The sequence below is a fragment of the Artemia sp. Qi Xiang Cuo genome, chromosome 9 (genome assembly GCF_049724085.1).
Source record: "Artemia sp. Qi Xiang Cuo chromosome 9, ASM4972408v1, whole genome shotgun sequence".
Classification (NCBI taxonomy): domain Eukaryota; kingdom Metazoa; phylum Arthropoda; class Branchiopoda; order Anostraca; family Artemiidae; genus Artemia; species Artemia sp. Qi Xiang Cuo.
The window spans coordinates 45,818,193-45,832,946 of record NC_142802.1 but is presented as its reverse complement, the minus strand read 5'-3'; the positions used below and the strand labels follow the sequence as shown (position 1 = coordinate 45,832,946).

Below are 14,754 nucleotides of genomic sequence, written 5' to 3'. Positions count from 1 at the left end.
GTCCGGATTCGAATTGATCCATACCACTACTCCATATGGCGAAATTGATTACAGTCTTGAGAAGGTACATTGTCTTACTAGGAGCTAAGCTCCAGATCTTTCCCACCAGTCGTTAACGCTGGATTAGGGAAGCTATGGCTTTCGATGCTTTCTCTGTGCAGTAAGCTTTCCAGTTCCGCTGATGATCAAACATGAGTCAAGGGTGCTTCACCTGTCTTTTCAGGGAGATAAATTTATACTGAACATAGCTATCTTTCATAGCTTCAAAACTGACATTATGAAATGCACCTTCTATGTCATAGGCCATGCTATAGCGTTGCCTATAATAAAGGTCGGAAGGCATCAATGTTTTCTTATCTGTTTTTTCCCCAGAGGCACTTCATATGGAAGGAGTGGTCGTATTAGCTTCGGAGGCGGTTCATTCGATTGGAAATAGGAAATTCTAGTGCTCGTTTTAAAAGTCAAAAGTGATCGGAGGGTAACTACCCCGCCCCCCCCCCACAAAACCCTTTTTCCCTAAATAAATCCGATAAAATTTTGAGATAGCCATTTTGTTACAAATAGTTCAAAGATCAGATAACAAAACTCTGGGGTCGACGAAATCCCCCAGAGTCCGGAGGCAAGTGTTTTTAAGTTAAGCCCCGGAGGCATATGGAACGGTGAAGGTGTTTATGGAACGATAGTTGTGTAAACTTCGGAGGGGGCTCGTCTGAATGGAAATTCAAAGTTCTAGTTCCCTTTTGAGAGTCAAAAGTGATCGGAGGGCAACTGCCACCCACGGTCTCTTTTTCGTTAATGTATCCTATCGAATTTTTTAGATAGCCATTTTGTTCAAAATAGTCCAAGGATCATATAAATAAAGGTTCGGGGTGAACACAACTCCCCAGAGCCCAGGGGCAAGTTGAGTAAGTTATGCCCCCGGGGCACATAAGGTTTTATGGAAGGGGTAGTCGTGTTAACTTTGAAGGGGGCTCATTCGATTGGAAATTGAAACTTTTAATTCTCTTTTTAAGAGTCAAAAGTTATCAAAGGGCAACCAGCCTCTCCTCCAACCCCTTTTCCCCAAAGGCACCCGGTCAAAATTTTAAGACAGCTATTTCGTTCAAAATAGTCCAAAGTCCAAATCCTTATGCTTCCAGGGTTGAGCCCCCTAGTCCCTGGGGGAAGGGCTGAGAGTTATGCAAGTTGCTCATGTTTACTTTGATAATTGGATTTACGGGCAACTTAGGTTTATGGGACAAGGGCTGTAAGTCACACAAGTTGCTTATTGTTACTTTGATACTGTGTCTGCTTTGATACTTTGTTACTCTGGTACTAGTTTTGATTATCTGATAAAAGTTTGACGTTGAAAAAAAAAATGGTTTTAAAATAGAGAATTTTGAAACACTTGAAACTTTGGCAATCAAAAACGGGCAGAAATTAATTTAAAAAAAAAAAACTCCGAAAAAAAAGTTTTTCAAGGAAAAGTAAAGGCCATATTAAACTTAACATCAGCAGAAATAACAAAAAAATGATAATTCAAATTCAAAACGACCAGAAGTTACTATTAAAGAATAAATGAAACCCAAAACGAACACAAATTAGATAAACAAACATAGCAAACAAGCATACAACAGGTACTAATTATAAATGAACAAATAAATCTTAAAACGAATAAAACTTCAACTGAATGTGCAAATAAATAAAAAATAACCAAAAATCAGTTCAAGATTCCATTTCACTGTAATTTCCATTTTATTTTCAATATTATAATAAATACAAAAGAAAATAGTTGTAATACAATTCGTTTTCAGTTAAGTGTCAATTACACAGAGGGCTTTAGACTTTTAGTTTGGGAAGGGAGAAGTAGCCAAACTCTTGTTTTTAGTGAAAACTATATGTGTGGAACAGTCTTGGAAAGAACTAATACAATTAAACTCAATATTTGATATATAATAATGCTGAAGGCTTCAGCATATTAATTGCTGAAGGCTCATCAGTTCGAGATTTTATTTCACCGTATTTTTTTTCAATGATGTTATAAGTTTAAAAGTAAATATTTATAATTTGATTCGTTTTCTGTAAAACGCCAATGATGCAGTAGCCTATCGACTCTTACAGTTAGGGAAGGGGGTAGTAGCCAAACTCTTGTTTGTAGTGGTTTTTGTTAGTTTTAAGCTTGATTCGCATATTCAATTTAGGTTTTACTCGTTTTAAGATTGATTTATTAATTTATGTAAGTACCTGTTGTATGTTTGTTTGCTATGATTACTTATTGAATTTCTGTTCGTTTTGGGTTTCATTTATTCTTTAGTAGTAATTTCTGATCGCTGAGTTTGAATTATTATAGGTTTTTATTTCTGATGATCTTAAGTGTAATATGGCCTTTACTTTTCTTTGAATAACTTCTATTTTCGGAAATTCTTTTTTTTTAATTAATCTAGGAAAATGACCTACACACATTCCTCATTTCCAAAGGCTTGCTCTATGTCAACTGATGCATCTCAGCTTCAGTGAAGCTTCCTATTTTGAATGCCATTTGGTTTTTACAAATCATATTTTTAGTCACTGGATTACTTATTAGGTACCATTGAGTGAAAAGATGTTAAAGTGATCATTCAACTTGACCCAGGTTTCGAGTAATCTTCCTTCCCTGGCGTAGGTATAAAAACACCTCTTGCTCTTAGGGGAACTTCACTTAGATTTCACCTAGTTGAATGTTGTAACCAAGAGTAGCTGCTGGGGCTCACTGTTCTTGATCTAAAAATTGGGTTGTTGTTTAAAAAATACCGATTTCAAAACTTCGGTTTAAATATCTGTTCTTACTTTATAAATATCCCTAATTTCAAAATGGCCAAGAACAAAACTGCATTGAAGTTCAAGCTAGAGCTCGTTTGCGTTTTGCTCAGATGGTGGCATCGTATGGAGCTATACTTATTGAATTCAAAGCGTCCCTAACTTTGTGCAATACCTTTTATTGGCTGAATTGCAAAATTCTTATTTAACAATCTCTTCAAGCAGAAAAAAAGGCTAAAACATGCAATTATAGTCACAACAGACATGCGAAAAGTACATTTAGTCAAATACCAGTGAATTTTGTGTTGGGCTGGGCACAGTTATTTGTAAGGGGACTGAGTTAGCTACTCTACTTTCTGGAATTCTGAATAGCAAGCAAAGTATTTCCCATGGGAAGGAGGTATGAAGGCTTGAAAAACTGATATTCAATGCTGAGGATGAGTTTACAGCTGTTTTTCGCGAAAAAAATTGGCAAGTCACAAAATCACTTGAAAGTGTCTATCAGAGATAAGAACTTGCACATTCTTGATTCGACACAGGCGTAACATATCTAGAATGACAAGATGAGGGAAGTTGGCTTAATTTCTAGCCCTCAGTCTAAGGTGTTGATACTGAACCGATTATATTCATCCAAACCCGATTCTAGTTCCAACAGGATGTAATATGCCATTTCAACTATATTTGTCAATGAAGCGTGAATGTGAGTCAAAGATCATTCCCTGTGTGATTGGGAATGAGAAGAGAAACAACACACCAACATAGACAGATTTAAGAGATGGGGTATTCTGGTCCTATGACCCCACCTGGAACACTCAAACTAAACAAATCTTCAATCCTGACTTCAGAAAAGTCTTCAACAGCTCAGGCCCTACACATCCACCTGAGGCCCTCAAATTTACCAGTTTTTAAGTCTGTCATAAGGTAAAACTCATTCAATTACACGTATCTATGATGCCCCCTTTTTCAAATGGGATATCTAAATAGCTTGGTGCCAAAGACTCTAAGATAACAGTTAATTGTGCTCCCAGAGGCGTAATCTTTAGGTTTTGAAAACATCACACCCTGTTATTCGTTTAGTTTCTTACAAAGGGCACTAGGTCTCAGTATTTTCAATCGAAGTAGCTTTCGCCTAAGTGCTTAGGTTTATCCTGTCTAAATGAGGCTTAGAAAAATAACAAGACTCGTAATACATTTGACTCACATTGCTCTTTACCAATTCAGCATAACTTAGTAGATAATGAAAGCAAATCCTTGATTATTATTTGTATTCCAAACTTCAGAACTATTTATAACTAATAAAATGAGAATCTTAATTAATCTTTTTAAGAAATTTGATTAAACTACAAATTAAGGGTTTCAGAAGAGCACGAAGTTTGATTACCAAAATTGAATCAGTAAGAAGCATGCCTTGGTTCTAGAAACCTTAAAGAGTGACCAATTAAGGTATTTTCCTGCTCAGTCCCATCACCATGTCAAATACAAGTGACACCGAAATGTAATCCATAATCTGTTGTCTAACCCATATAGACTATAAAAGGCCCCTTTTTTATGACTGGGTGGATGTATTGACATATAAGTATGTAAGTTTGTCGAGCAAATGCTAGGTTCTTAATAATATTAACTAAGAAACAATAATTCTATTTCTACAATGGAATTCCACAGTTGTATCTAACTTAAATGGATTTTATGAATCATTGGTGATCGCAAACAAGAAAATACTTTATTTTTTTTTAATTAGTTTTAAGGCTATCTTGCTTTTGCAATGCCATCTATTCTGAATTTTTTTTTTATTATTATTGGCAATCTGGACTGCACCTGAAAGTAACTCATTTGGCTATTTGAGAATGTTTAGCTGTTTGAGAGATTTTACTTACAGCAATTCACCTGCTATGAAGCTCCTTTACTTTAATTCTTTAATCAAAATAAAGAATTAAAGAATCCTTCGTTTTAATTCTGTAACATTTGTTTTAGAAAAAAAAACATTTTTTAAAATTTAAAATAGGATAAGGTCCTAGAATCCCCTATTGAGTTGGTGAGGGAGGAGGGTCTATTCGTCCTAATAATTGACATTATAATTGATATTTTATTGACAATAACAACATGTATTGATTTGTTTTCTTTTGTTTTTCTCCCAGCCTTTTGCTAGGCAAAAGCTGGATCTTTGGCCAATTATCAATTAAAATAGCTGATATGTTTTCCAAAATCAGAATTTTTGTTTCCTAGATTAAAATTTGCTTTATTTTCCAAAAAATATATCAAACAGTGCTACTATATTAGATTAAAGCTGAGAAAATTGTGAACTGCTTTTTGTAGCTTTTAGAGTAAAAAGCATACAGTATTTCTTGGGTCAAAACAGAAAATTTTCACCGGCAGTTTAAATCTCTCAAATCCTTTCTACCCTCTAAGCAGCATAACTTTTAATACAAAAATCTCAAAAGTTTCAATATATTTGTAAAGCACTGAATGGGCCACAAAATACTCTTATTTTGCAATATCTTTTACTTAGGATATTGTATAAGCATCAATAGTTACTTATTGATATCTATGATATCAGTAGATCAACAGCCCAGTTTACAGGGCTATGAAAAAATCCACATAAACCCCCCAGAAAAACACAATTCACCAGTCCTATAGACATGTTAGGGCAGTGCCTTTTGGCCTCTGCCATACTGAAATCTTAAGTTTTTGCAACTGATTCTACAATTTCTTATAGGCCTGCTATCCATACAATTTGTCTATATGGCAGTATTTATCCAATTAATACTACCTGCTCTCTAAAAAAAAAAACTTTGCCCCTCCCTGTGAAATAAAATAATATGCATTTCCCCCTAGGTTTATGCCTATTAAAAGAGGCTAAATATTTTGACCAAGACTGAGAAGCCCTGTCTATGAGCAACAATCAATGAAATAGAATTGACTACACCTCATTAAACTTGCTCTGGGACCAGATCTTTTATTCCTGTCTAATTCCACAAATCTTACCAAGCATTCCCAGAAAAATAAAATCTAAACTGTTTTATAATTAAAGTGTGTTTCTAAAAACAACATATGAAATTAATAGCTTAGTTTTTTCTGTATTTGCTTTCAGAAATTGAAACAGCAAACATATAATTCCTAGCAGGTTTTTTTCGCAACTTGGGTTCAATATTTATCACATTTTTTTGTATTTAATACAAAAAGATCAGAATTTTTGCTGAAAGTGAAAAAAAAAATTGAAATAAAATCCCAAGAAAGAAAATTACCTTGGGAGCAGAGGTATGGTCTGTCAGGACAATATATGTTAAACCAAATGATATTTCTTCATTAGATCTGGCATCCTTACATGCTGCACTTATTAAAGCATCATGAGCATCTTTATCAGCCAATCCTTTAGTCAGTTCATTTACACTATGAACGCATCTTTCAAACTTCTGCAATGAAAGACAATTTGTTTAGTATTAGCACACCATGCCCCAAGTTAACTTGAGAATCATTCAACCTAAAAGAAACTTGGTTAAAATTCAAGAATCATTCACAGCTTTGATGGCCCACTGAGTGGGAAAAGTTGAAATTACAATATGGATATTTACTAATCTCGTTGGGGGAAGGATAAAGACAAAATTGCAGCTTATTTTTTAAGATTTGATGAATACTTCAATAATCAATAATATATTTGTATATTAAGTATTATCAGCAAGAAGGCAAAGCAATTGAACAGTACATACACTCAACTAAAACTGCTAGTACGTGAGTGTGCATATTCAACCAAACCTTGTGACAAAACGTTTTGTGACAGACTAATATGTGGAACATAATCTTACAAAATATGTGAGAGACTACTACAAGCAGAAGCTGATCTTATGACATTAAGATTGAGCAAGATTGCTTGCAGTCATAAAAATAATTATTTGTCAAGATATATCCTAATTCTGTCCAGTAACCCTTTCCAGAGAGAAACAATTTAAGTGGACTTGCAAGCATGGGCATATAGACTCGTGAAAATAATTTAGTACTTCCAGATATAAAGATATCAATTTGCCAGCAGTTTCTAATAGAGGCTGCACTGCCAATAGTTTGAGAGTTTCTTCTGCATTGAAGTCTTTGAACAGTACAGAAAAACATACAAAGAGTTACAAGTCATACTGTTTAGTCACATATATTTTGATCAATACATTTATGGTTGTACATTCAAGCAAAATTAATTAAAAAAAACTTTTTCCATTAAACAAAAAATAAACAAAAATAGAATCAAATAATCTACCAAGCATACAACTACCACAAATCAGTATCAATAAATAAATGAAACTAAGATAACAAATAAACAAATTTTATGATACAGCAAGAAAGTTGAACAGTCTAGTTTATGGTGTCTTCTGAACTAAAAACCTAACATTTTCTCTGCAGGCTGCACCAATTTTTTGAGTTGATAAGAGAGCTAGAGATGTTCAAATTTGATAAAACTCCCCTGAGTCCTAATTGGGGGTGCAGACACTTTCCTTGGAAGTTGATTGACTATTCTTCATGTGTATTAAATGATAAAGGAAAATGAGTTGAAAAGCTAGGCAAAGAAAGCATGAGGTTGTTCCTAAGGTTTTGCTAAGTCAAAACTGATTTTCTTATCCTTTTGTTTTCTTACTTTTTTTTTACCTAAATTAATATAATCGGTTCAGTTTTATTCATGGCACTTATAATGTTTGTTATAGTCACTTTGAGAATAAAACTGCATATTATTTAAGCAGTAGATACCTTAGAACACAATTTTTCCAAGTTCATCTAATCAGTACAATGGAGTAGTAGTTGAAACAGCCTTCTATCTTTTATGTGGGCTGTAGATCCATCCATTCCTTAAAGCTTCATTCACTAAGCATAACAAATTTCTAAGTCCAAAACAATAAATCACCAAATTAGAATTTTGTCCCAAAATTTACTTTCTAAAGAAGAAAATTGCTCCAATATTTACTGAGTATTTTCTCTTCAGTTATTTTCAGAAATAAGTGTTTTTCTTACTTACAATAACATCACACATATTGGTGATCTTCAAGACCATTCAAACCCTATTTCCTTAGAAACCTAGGGCATGTTGTTTCTCCATGTATGAAACTTTAAAATTTCTTTAGAGTAATCCTATTTTATTATGCTATCTGTATGGGTGACAAAGTGCAAAGCTTTTAGAATTACTGTGACTGTGCTTTTAGAATTAAGTGACATAATGATGAGTTGTAGATTAATTCAGTAGATTGATTTAAAAAAAGTTTCCAAAAATGAAGTTTTACAGAAAAGTAAAGAGCCATATTAAAACTTAAGATGGTTAGAAATAAAATCCTGTGATAACTCAAATTTAAGCAACCAGAATTTGCTGTCAAAGAATAATTGAAACCCAAAACAAACAGAAATTAAAATAACTAATCATGTCAAACATAAAGGTAACAGGTTAATCTTAAGTCAATCTTAAAACAAAAAAAATACTACAAAAAGGAATTTGGCTACCCCCCCCCCTCCTCAACCAAAAAGAGAATTGAAAATGAAAAAAGCCTATTATGTTGATAAAAATAAAAAAATGAACTGAATGTTCCTGGAAATCTCAGCAACTCAAGATTTTATTTAACAATAATTTTTAAATGTTATAATTATAAAACTATGCTTAAAACATATCCTGTTTTAAGCAAATGATACAATATACTTTGAAGGTTTATGGTTAGAGAAAGGGAGGGCCTTAGCCAAACTCTTGATTTCAGTACTTTTTGTTCATTCTAGGTTTGACTTGAGTAATCACTGTAATTTTTCCTGATTTTAGGGTATTATTATTCATGTATGTTAATAACTGTTGCCTTTATGTTTAGCATGATTATTGATTTAAAGTTCTGCTTGTCTTGAGTTTGAAATATTCTTTGATGTTAATTTCTAGTAGTTTTAAGTTTGACTTATTATAGAACTTTATTTCTGTTTGTCTTAAGTTTTGTTATGGCTCTTTTTTTTGTTTTTATTGCCAAAAGTTATATTTTTGGTTAACATATTAAATATGTCTCCAGTTTTTTGGGTTTTTGGCTTAAGAATTAAAATATACGATTCTAGTTTAAGTTTTTAAACTGCATAAGGTGATCCGAAAGTTGTCTCTTATTGCATTCAATATAGTCATTGTGTAAATTCTGTTCAACTTGAAATCAAGGCTTGAAATGGTTCTCAAATCAAGATTTTAATACAACAGTAACTCATGGATAATACACTAAAAAAAACTTCATGGGAGAATGTTCAAAAGATTACATGTAAATGGAAAAGGACAATAAATATATAAAAAGGTTATCACAACTCTTTTTATTTGTATCTCAAAATTCTCTAAGGTTAAAACTTTCAGGCAAAATTTCCCTTTTTGCAAATCATGTCTCATGATTTATTTCAATATCCTCCCAACCATTCTTTGAAAATACTGACTTAATACTCCTGCCATTCCTGACATATTACACACAATATTTGGAAAAAAAGGATTAACATAACATCTTTGAATTAATTCATCATTCCCCTCATTGTTCTTTGAAAGGTTCAACTAGATGCAATTAGCTATTCCTCGGGTGTTGCAATTTAATCCTTTTGAAAATTGTGGTGCACACAGTGTCTTTTGATTAAGTTCAAGATACCCCATCACCATTCCCTGAAATTTTCAACTTAATACCCTTAGTTGCTCCCAACACATTGTAGACATACCATTTTGACAACCTGGATGCAGCAGGTACCTTTTGATTAAGTTGAACATCCCAGATGAAATTTCCTATAAGTTCCAACTTCATAATCTTAGCCTTTCCAGATATTGCAGATACACCGTTTTGACAAAAGGGATATACATGGTCTTTTGGTTTCATTTCAACATCCCTCTCAATATTCCCAGAGATTTTCAATTTAAAAATCTTATGCATTCCTGAGATATTGCAGATAAACCCTTTTGACAACCTGGATGCACAAATTCTTTTGATTGAATAGTAACAATCAGTAGCAGTAACAGTCAAAATCACAGTAATAGTAGTTGCAGTAGCAAGCATCCCCCTTGCAGTTGCAGTCTTAAGTAGTAGGTTAAAAGCAGTCACAAATAGTTGCAATTGCAAGTAATCTTTGTCACAGTAGCAGTGGCCCAGAAAAATTCAAGTTAATACCCTTGGTTGTTCTTAAGATACTGCAGATCACTTGTTTAGATAACTTGTATACAGAGTGTCTTTTGATTTAGTTCAACATTACCTGAAGTTTCAAATTATTCCCCTCAGTATTTCCAGACCAACCCTGTATCAAACATTAACCAATTTTCCAATAAAAAAAAATCAGTAAGTATATGATGAGCAAATTGCATAAATGACAACCCTTGCACTGAAGGCTCTGGGGGGGGGGGGGGAGGGATCACACCATCTGTGGATGTATATTTATTAGACCTTTTGACTATTCTGAACAAAGGGGTTATCCCAAAATGTTGGTCAGTGTTGAAAGGAAGCACCTTAAAATGGTATGTAGGCTGGTTGCTCTCTGACCACTTTTCAATGCCTCCTAAAAATTGCCCTGAAAGTTTTAAAATAATACCCTCAACCATTCCTAAGATATTAAAAATATGCCCTTCTGATAATCTGGTAACCTTTTAATACCCTTAGCCTCTTTGGACCCAACCAGGATTCCCTTTCAAAACAATAAACTCTATGTATAAACAATGGACAAATTGCATAATTTACAACCCTTGGACCAAGGGCTGTAGGGGTTCATATCATCCCTGGAGGCATAGTCATCCAACCTTTTGACTATTCTGAAAAATTGCTACATCAAAATTTTGATCAGTGTTAGGGGAGGGGGTCAAAATGAAAAGGGAGGCTAGTTGCCTTCCAATTACTTTTAAATATCTCCCTCAACATACCCAGAAAGTTTTAACTTAAAACAATCAGCAGTTCCTGAGATATTGCTGATATGCCCTTTTGACAACCAGCAGACATTTAAGTGTGTTCAATTTTATTCAACATCCCTCTAAACATTTCCTGCAAGCTGGGGGTCATGCTATTCCCAAGGGCAGAGTCATTTGACTTTAAGAATATTTTGAATAAAATGTCTATCTAAAAATTTTGACCAACCCCTTGAAAAAATATTCCCTTCTTTCCCATTAATAAATCTTATATCTAAACAAGAGAGGAAACTGCATAAATTACAATGCTTGCTCTAGGGGCTATGGAGAGCAGGGGGTATGTGATCCCTAGAGGCACAGTCATTGGATCCTTTGACTATTCTGAACAAAATAGTTATGGCAAATTTGTGCTGCAAGGAGAGCAAAAAAGCCATGAGTGGGGGAGGGGGCTTGTTGCCCACTGATAACTTTACAACATCATCCTCAACATACCATAAAAACTTCAACTTAATATCCACAGCTGTTCCTAAGATATTGCATATACAATCTTTTGATAACTTGGATATATATGGTGTCTTTTCATTTAGTTCAACTTCCTCCTCAACCTTCCCTGGAGTTTCACCTTGATACCCTTAGCCTTTTTGAACACACCCTAAATCAAACATTCTCCCCTTATGCAATAATAAGCCTTATATCTAAATAATGGGCAAATTCCATAACAAAATTCCAAATAGGAATTCCAAATAGGGATAGGTCCTTTTATTAGACAGTGAAACAAAAATATAAAACAAAGACTCTCTGGTCATGGAGAATAATAGTAAAGCAAATTCCATAATTTACAATATTTTCCTGAGGGCTATGGGGTAGAGATGGTAGTGTTAAGCTTGAATCCAGGGCCAAAAACATACTCAGGGAATGTATTAACAAACTTCTATGTTAGCCCTATTCTGATTCCTAAGTCTTAGGTCAGCACCCTTTAGAGGGAGAGGAGGTAGGTACTTCAAAATATTTTCTCAGTATATACTTTAGTCTGTAGATCCATCCCTAAAAGTTTCATCTTCATAACCTAATCCCTTTCTAAGATATTGAAAAGTAGCTTGTCTAAAATTTTACCAAAATATCTTACTACAATCAAAGGAGATTTTTTGAACAAAAGTTATCAAACTGCCTAAACTATTAACATACAACTATTTTGGGAACACAGCTGATTTCCAAATCAGTGCTGATTTTAAAAGAAATTGGTACTGATTTGAGCTTGAAAAAATTTTCTAGTTTTCAGCACCAATTTTCATTGCAATCATCACAAAAATTAGGGATACAAATAAATAGTCAGCCAGAGATGTCTGTGGTGAAAGGCCCCACTACTGAGCTGAGAAATAAGCCAAGATCAATCATACAACTATTAATAAACTCCAGCTGACTATTTGTGTCCATGATTTTTAGTTTTGAAAATCTTGTGCAATAAATTTTTCTTACCACTATCATTTGTCCACTGAGCTGCTAAAATTGGTTCCTGAAATCAGCTATGTGCACCCAGCCCTTTAGGTTGAATGTAGCCTATGGTAAGATTACAATTAAGCAGTTCTCCTTGGATTTCTGAATTTTTTGTCTTTCTATACATAATTGTGGATTTCATAAAGTTGCCCCCCCCCCCTTTAATTTCTGACAATCTCTTTACAGCCCTAGATTTGAACATACAAAAACTAAAAGAAAACACTAAAACAATGAAATTCTTATTTTAAAATAAGCAACATGTTTCTACTAATCAGATAAAAAAAAAGAACATATTTCCTTCCACTGTTATCCACTTTTAAAACCATTTTGAATAATATTCACAGCCTGTCTACCCTTTTATTGTTGTCATCCAGGCAAAACAAGATATCATCACATTGAGAACATAGAAACCACATTCAACAGAGGCCTTGATGTATTACAACATTACATTAATGGTAAAACATATTAGGCTCTTGGGACTATTAGGGATCAACAGGGGGGAGGGGTGTACATTGTCCAAAAACTGACCAAGATGTCTTGAAAGTCTGAAGTAGTCTATGTAATTGCAATGTTCTTAATTTACTATACTACCATGGGATGCCACCAGATGGCTAATTTGACAGTGTATATATACACAAATCTTTGAATTGGCCAACCAACCAACCAGTATTTTAAGCCTAGGAGTCCAGCTTGACATAAGGAAACAATTCTTACTCCATAATATGCAGAATAATCCTAGTTGACACATTTTGCAGGGGGAGAGCCTTTATCTTCACTTCTTTCCTTGTTTCTCCAGTTTTTCTAAGAAATTCCCCCACCCCCCTAATGTGCAAATATATAGGCTACCTAGAATTGCATCCTCAATTTAAATATAACATCCATTTGCACCACAAATGAACTTTACTCCCATATTAGCCATGTGGTAGATGTTTGACTACCACCCATAACAGAATATTTCAATGAATGAGAGCCCATGTCCAAGACTGGGCAGCATTTTCCAAGTTTAGGCACAAGCTTCAAGTGTAGCCTATGCCTGCAATTAAGTTCTACTGTTGACTACCAGTGTACTTAGAATTGTTAGAGAAGTATATGGTTGATATTCAAGAGAACCACTTAGACCCAGCCTACTTTTGAAGATATTTAGACAAACCAAATGGAGAGACAGTCCACTTTCTATGTTGGATAGGCCTAAATGTTAGTTAGTTGAAGTGGTGATCAGCAGTCCAACTGGGTTAATGAGTATCTTACAACTTTAGGTAAAATTCTACTTTAGCTACTTTTGACTATCTTGGAAAGGGGTTAGGTTAAGAAAATGAAACTTTCAGGGATGGGTCTACAGGCTAAAGTATGTCCTGGGAAGATATTTTGAAGTATCCACCTCCACTCCTTCTCCCTCTAGACGGTCCTGACCTTTGATGACCTTTAAAAATATGTGAGTTATAGAAGTGAAACCTAGCAAAATAGATCTTCTGCTTAAATGAAGTACAACAAAATTGTTTTCAGCTTCACAACTTTGCTCAATCCCAATTTATAAGGCTTTAAAGATATGCAAATAAATTTCCTAAATTTTGGAAATAAACTATTTATATCTCTTAAAATTCTGATCAAATATTTGAAATTGCATTTTCAGAGCTAAAGCCAGAGAAAAAGAAACTGATAACTGAAAATTAAGGTAAAATGATTGTTTTGTCAAAATTTCAATGGGTATAGACCTGTCATGTAGGCAAATTTCATGACCCTCTAGAGGGAGAAGAACTGGAGGTAGGTACTTCAAAATACCTTCCCGGGACATACTTTAGCCTGTAGACACATCCCTGAAAGTCTCATTTTCTTAACCTAACCCCTTCCCAAGATAGCCAAAAGTAGCTAAAGTAGAATTTTACCCAACTTTATTCTCTTCATTTGTTTTCTGTTATATACAATGGGCTTGAACAGCCTAAATAAAGTAGCTTACCCTAAGTGCACAACTTGAGAAGATAGGCCTAAGAATTCTGCTTTCAATGAGAAAAAAATCATGTGGTGATTTTTTACTTTATTACCTCTTCGAGTTCGTCTTTAGGGTCTATAGCGCTTGTAGAAAATAATCGTCCTTGGGTTTTAAGTACTTCCATTTATATTACTTGATCTATAATTTGACATACCCTCCCACTTATCTCTTTGGCATCTGCAGCGAGACTGATGATGGTGGTGTACACGCTGTAGGAACTAGATTCAGACCACAGCTGAAGTCTGCCACAGCCTTTTTGTCTTTTCTCAGTTTCTCTATACCTCTTTGATTTTTCCTTTTAAGTGGATATTACCATAGATTCAAAATAGCTTTACTGAATTTCAGAAACAGGAAGCTTCGTTTTTCTGAATAACTAATAGCAATAGCCCCCAAATAGCCACAAAAAAAAGCCTAGCACTTTTTTAAATGGAAAATAGATGGCAATTTTCCGCAAATAATTTGACTTTTTAAACAATGTTGACAAAGCATTGTCCTAAACTTAAAACATGCATAGAGGGAGAGGGACGTAATATCCACAAAGAATAAACAAAAGAAACCTAGTAAATTCCTGAAACAATAAAATCTAGATAAAACTTAGTAAATAATAAAAAAGACAAGCATTTAAGCGGGGAATTTTGAAGTCATGCGAACCTAA

The 14,754-nt window shown here is 34.1% G+C and overlaps 1 protein-coding gene across 1 annotated transcript in view; it reads right to left on the bottom strand.

Moving 5' to 3' along the window:
- Window positions 1-14,272, bottom strand: part of IntS3 (integrator complex subunit 3) — a 123,120-nt gene extending 108,848 nt beyond the window's left edge. Inside the window, exons 1-2 of the mRNA XM_089094056.1 lie at window positions 14,152-14,272; window positions 6,018-6,185 (exon numbers count right to left, since the gene is read on the bottom strand). Of these exons, the coding sequence (XP_088950182.1) occupies window positions 6,018-6,185; window positions 14,152-14,223 (240 nt within the window). The 5' untranslated portion in view covers window positions 14,224-14,272. The remainder of the gene's footprint in view (window positions 1-6,017; window positions 6,186-14,151) is intronic.
- Between the last annotated feature and the right edge of the window lie 482 nt (window positions 14,273-14,754).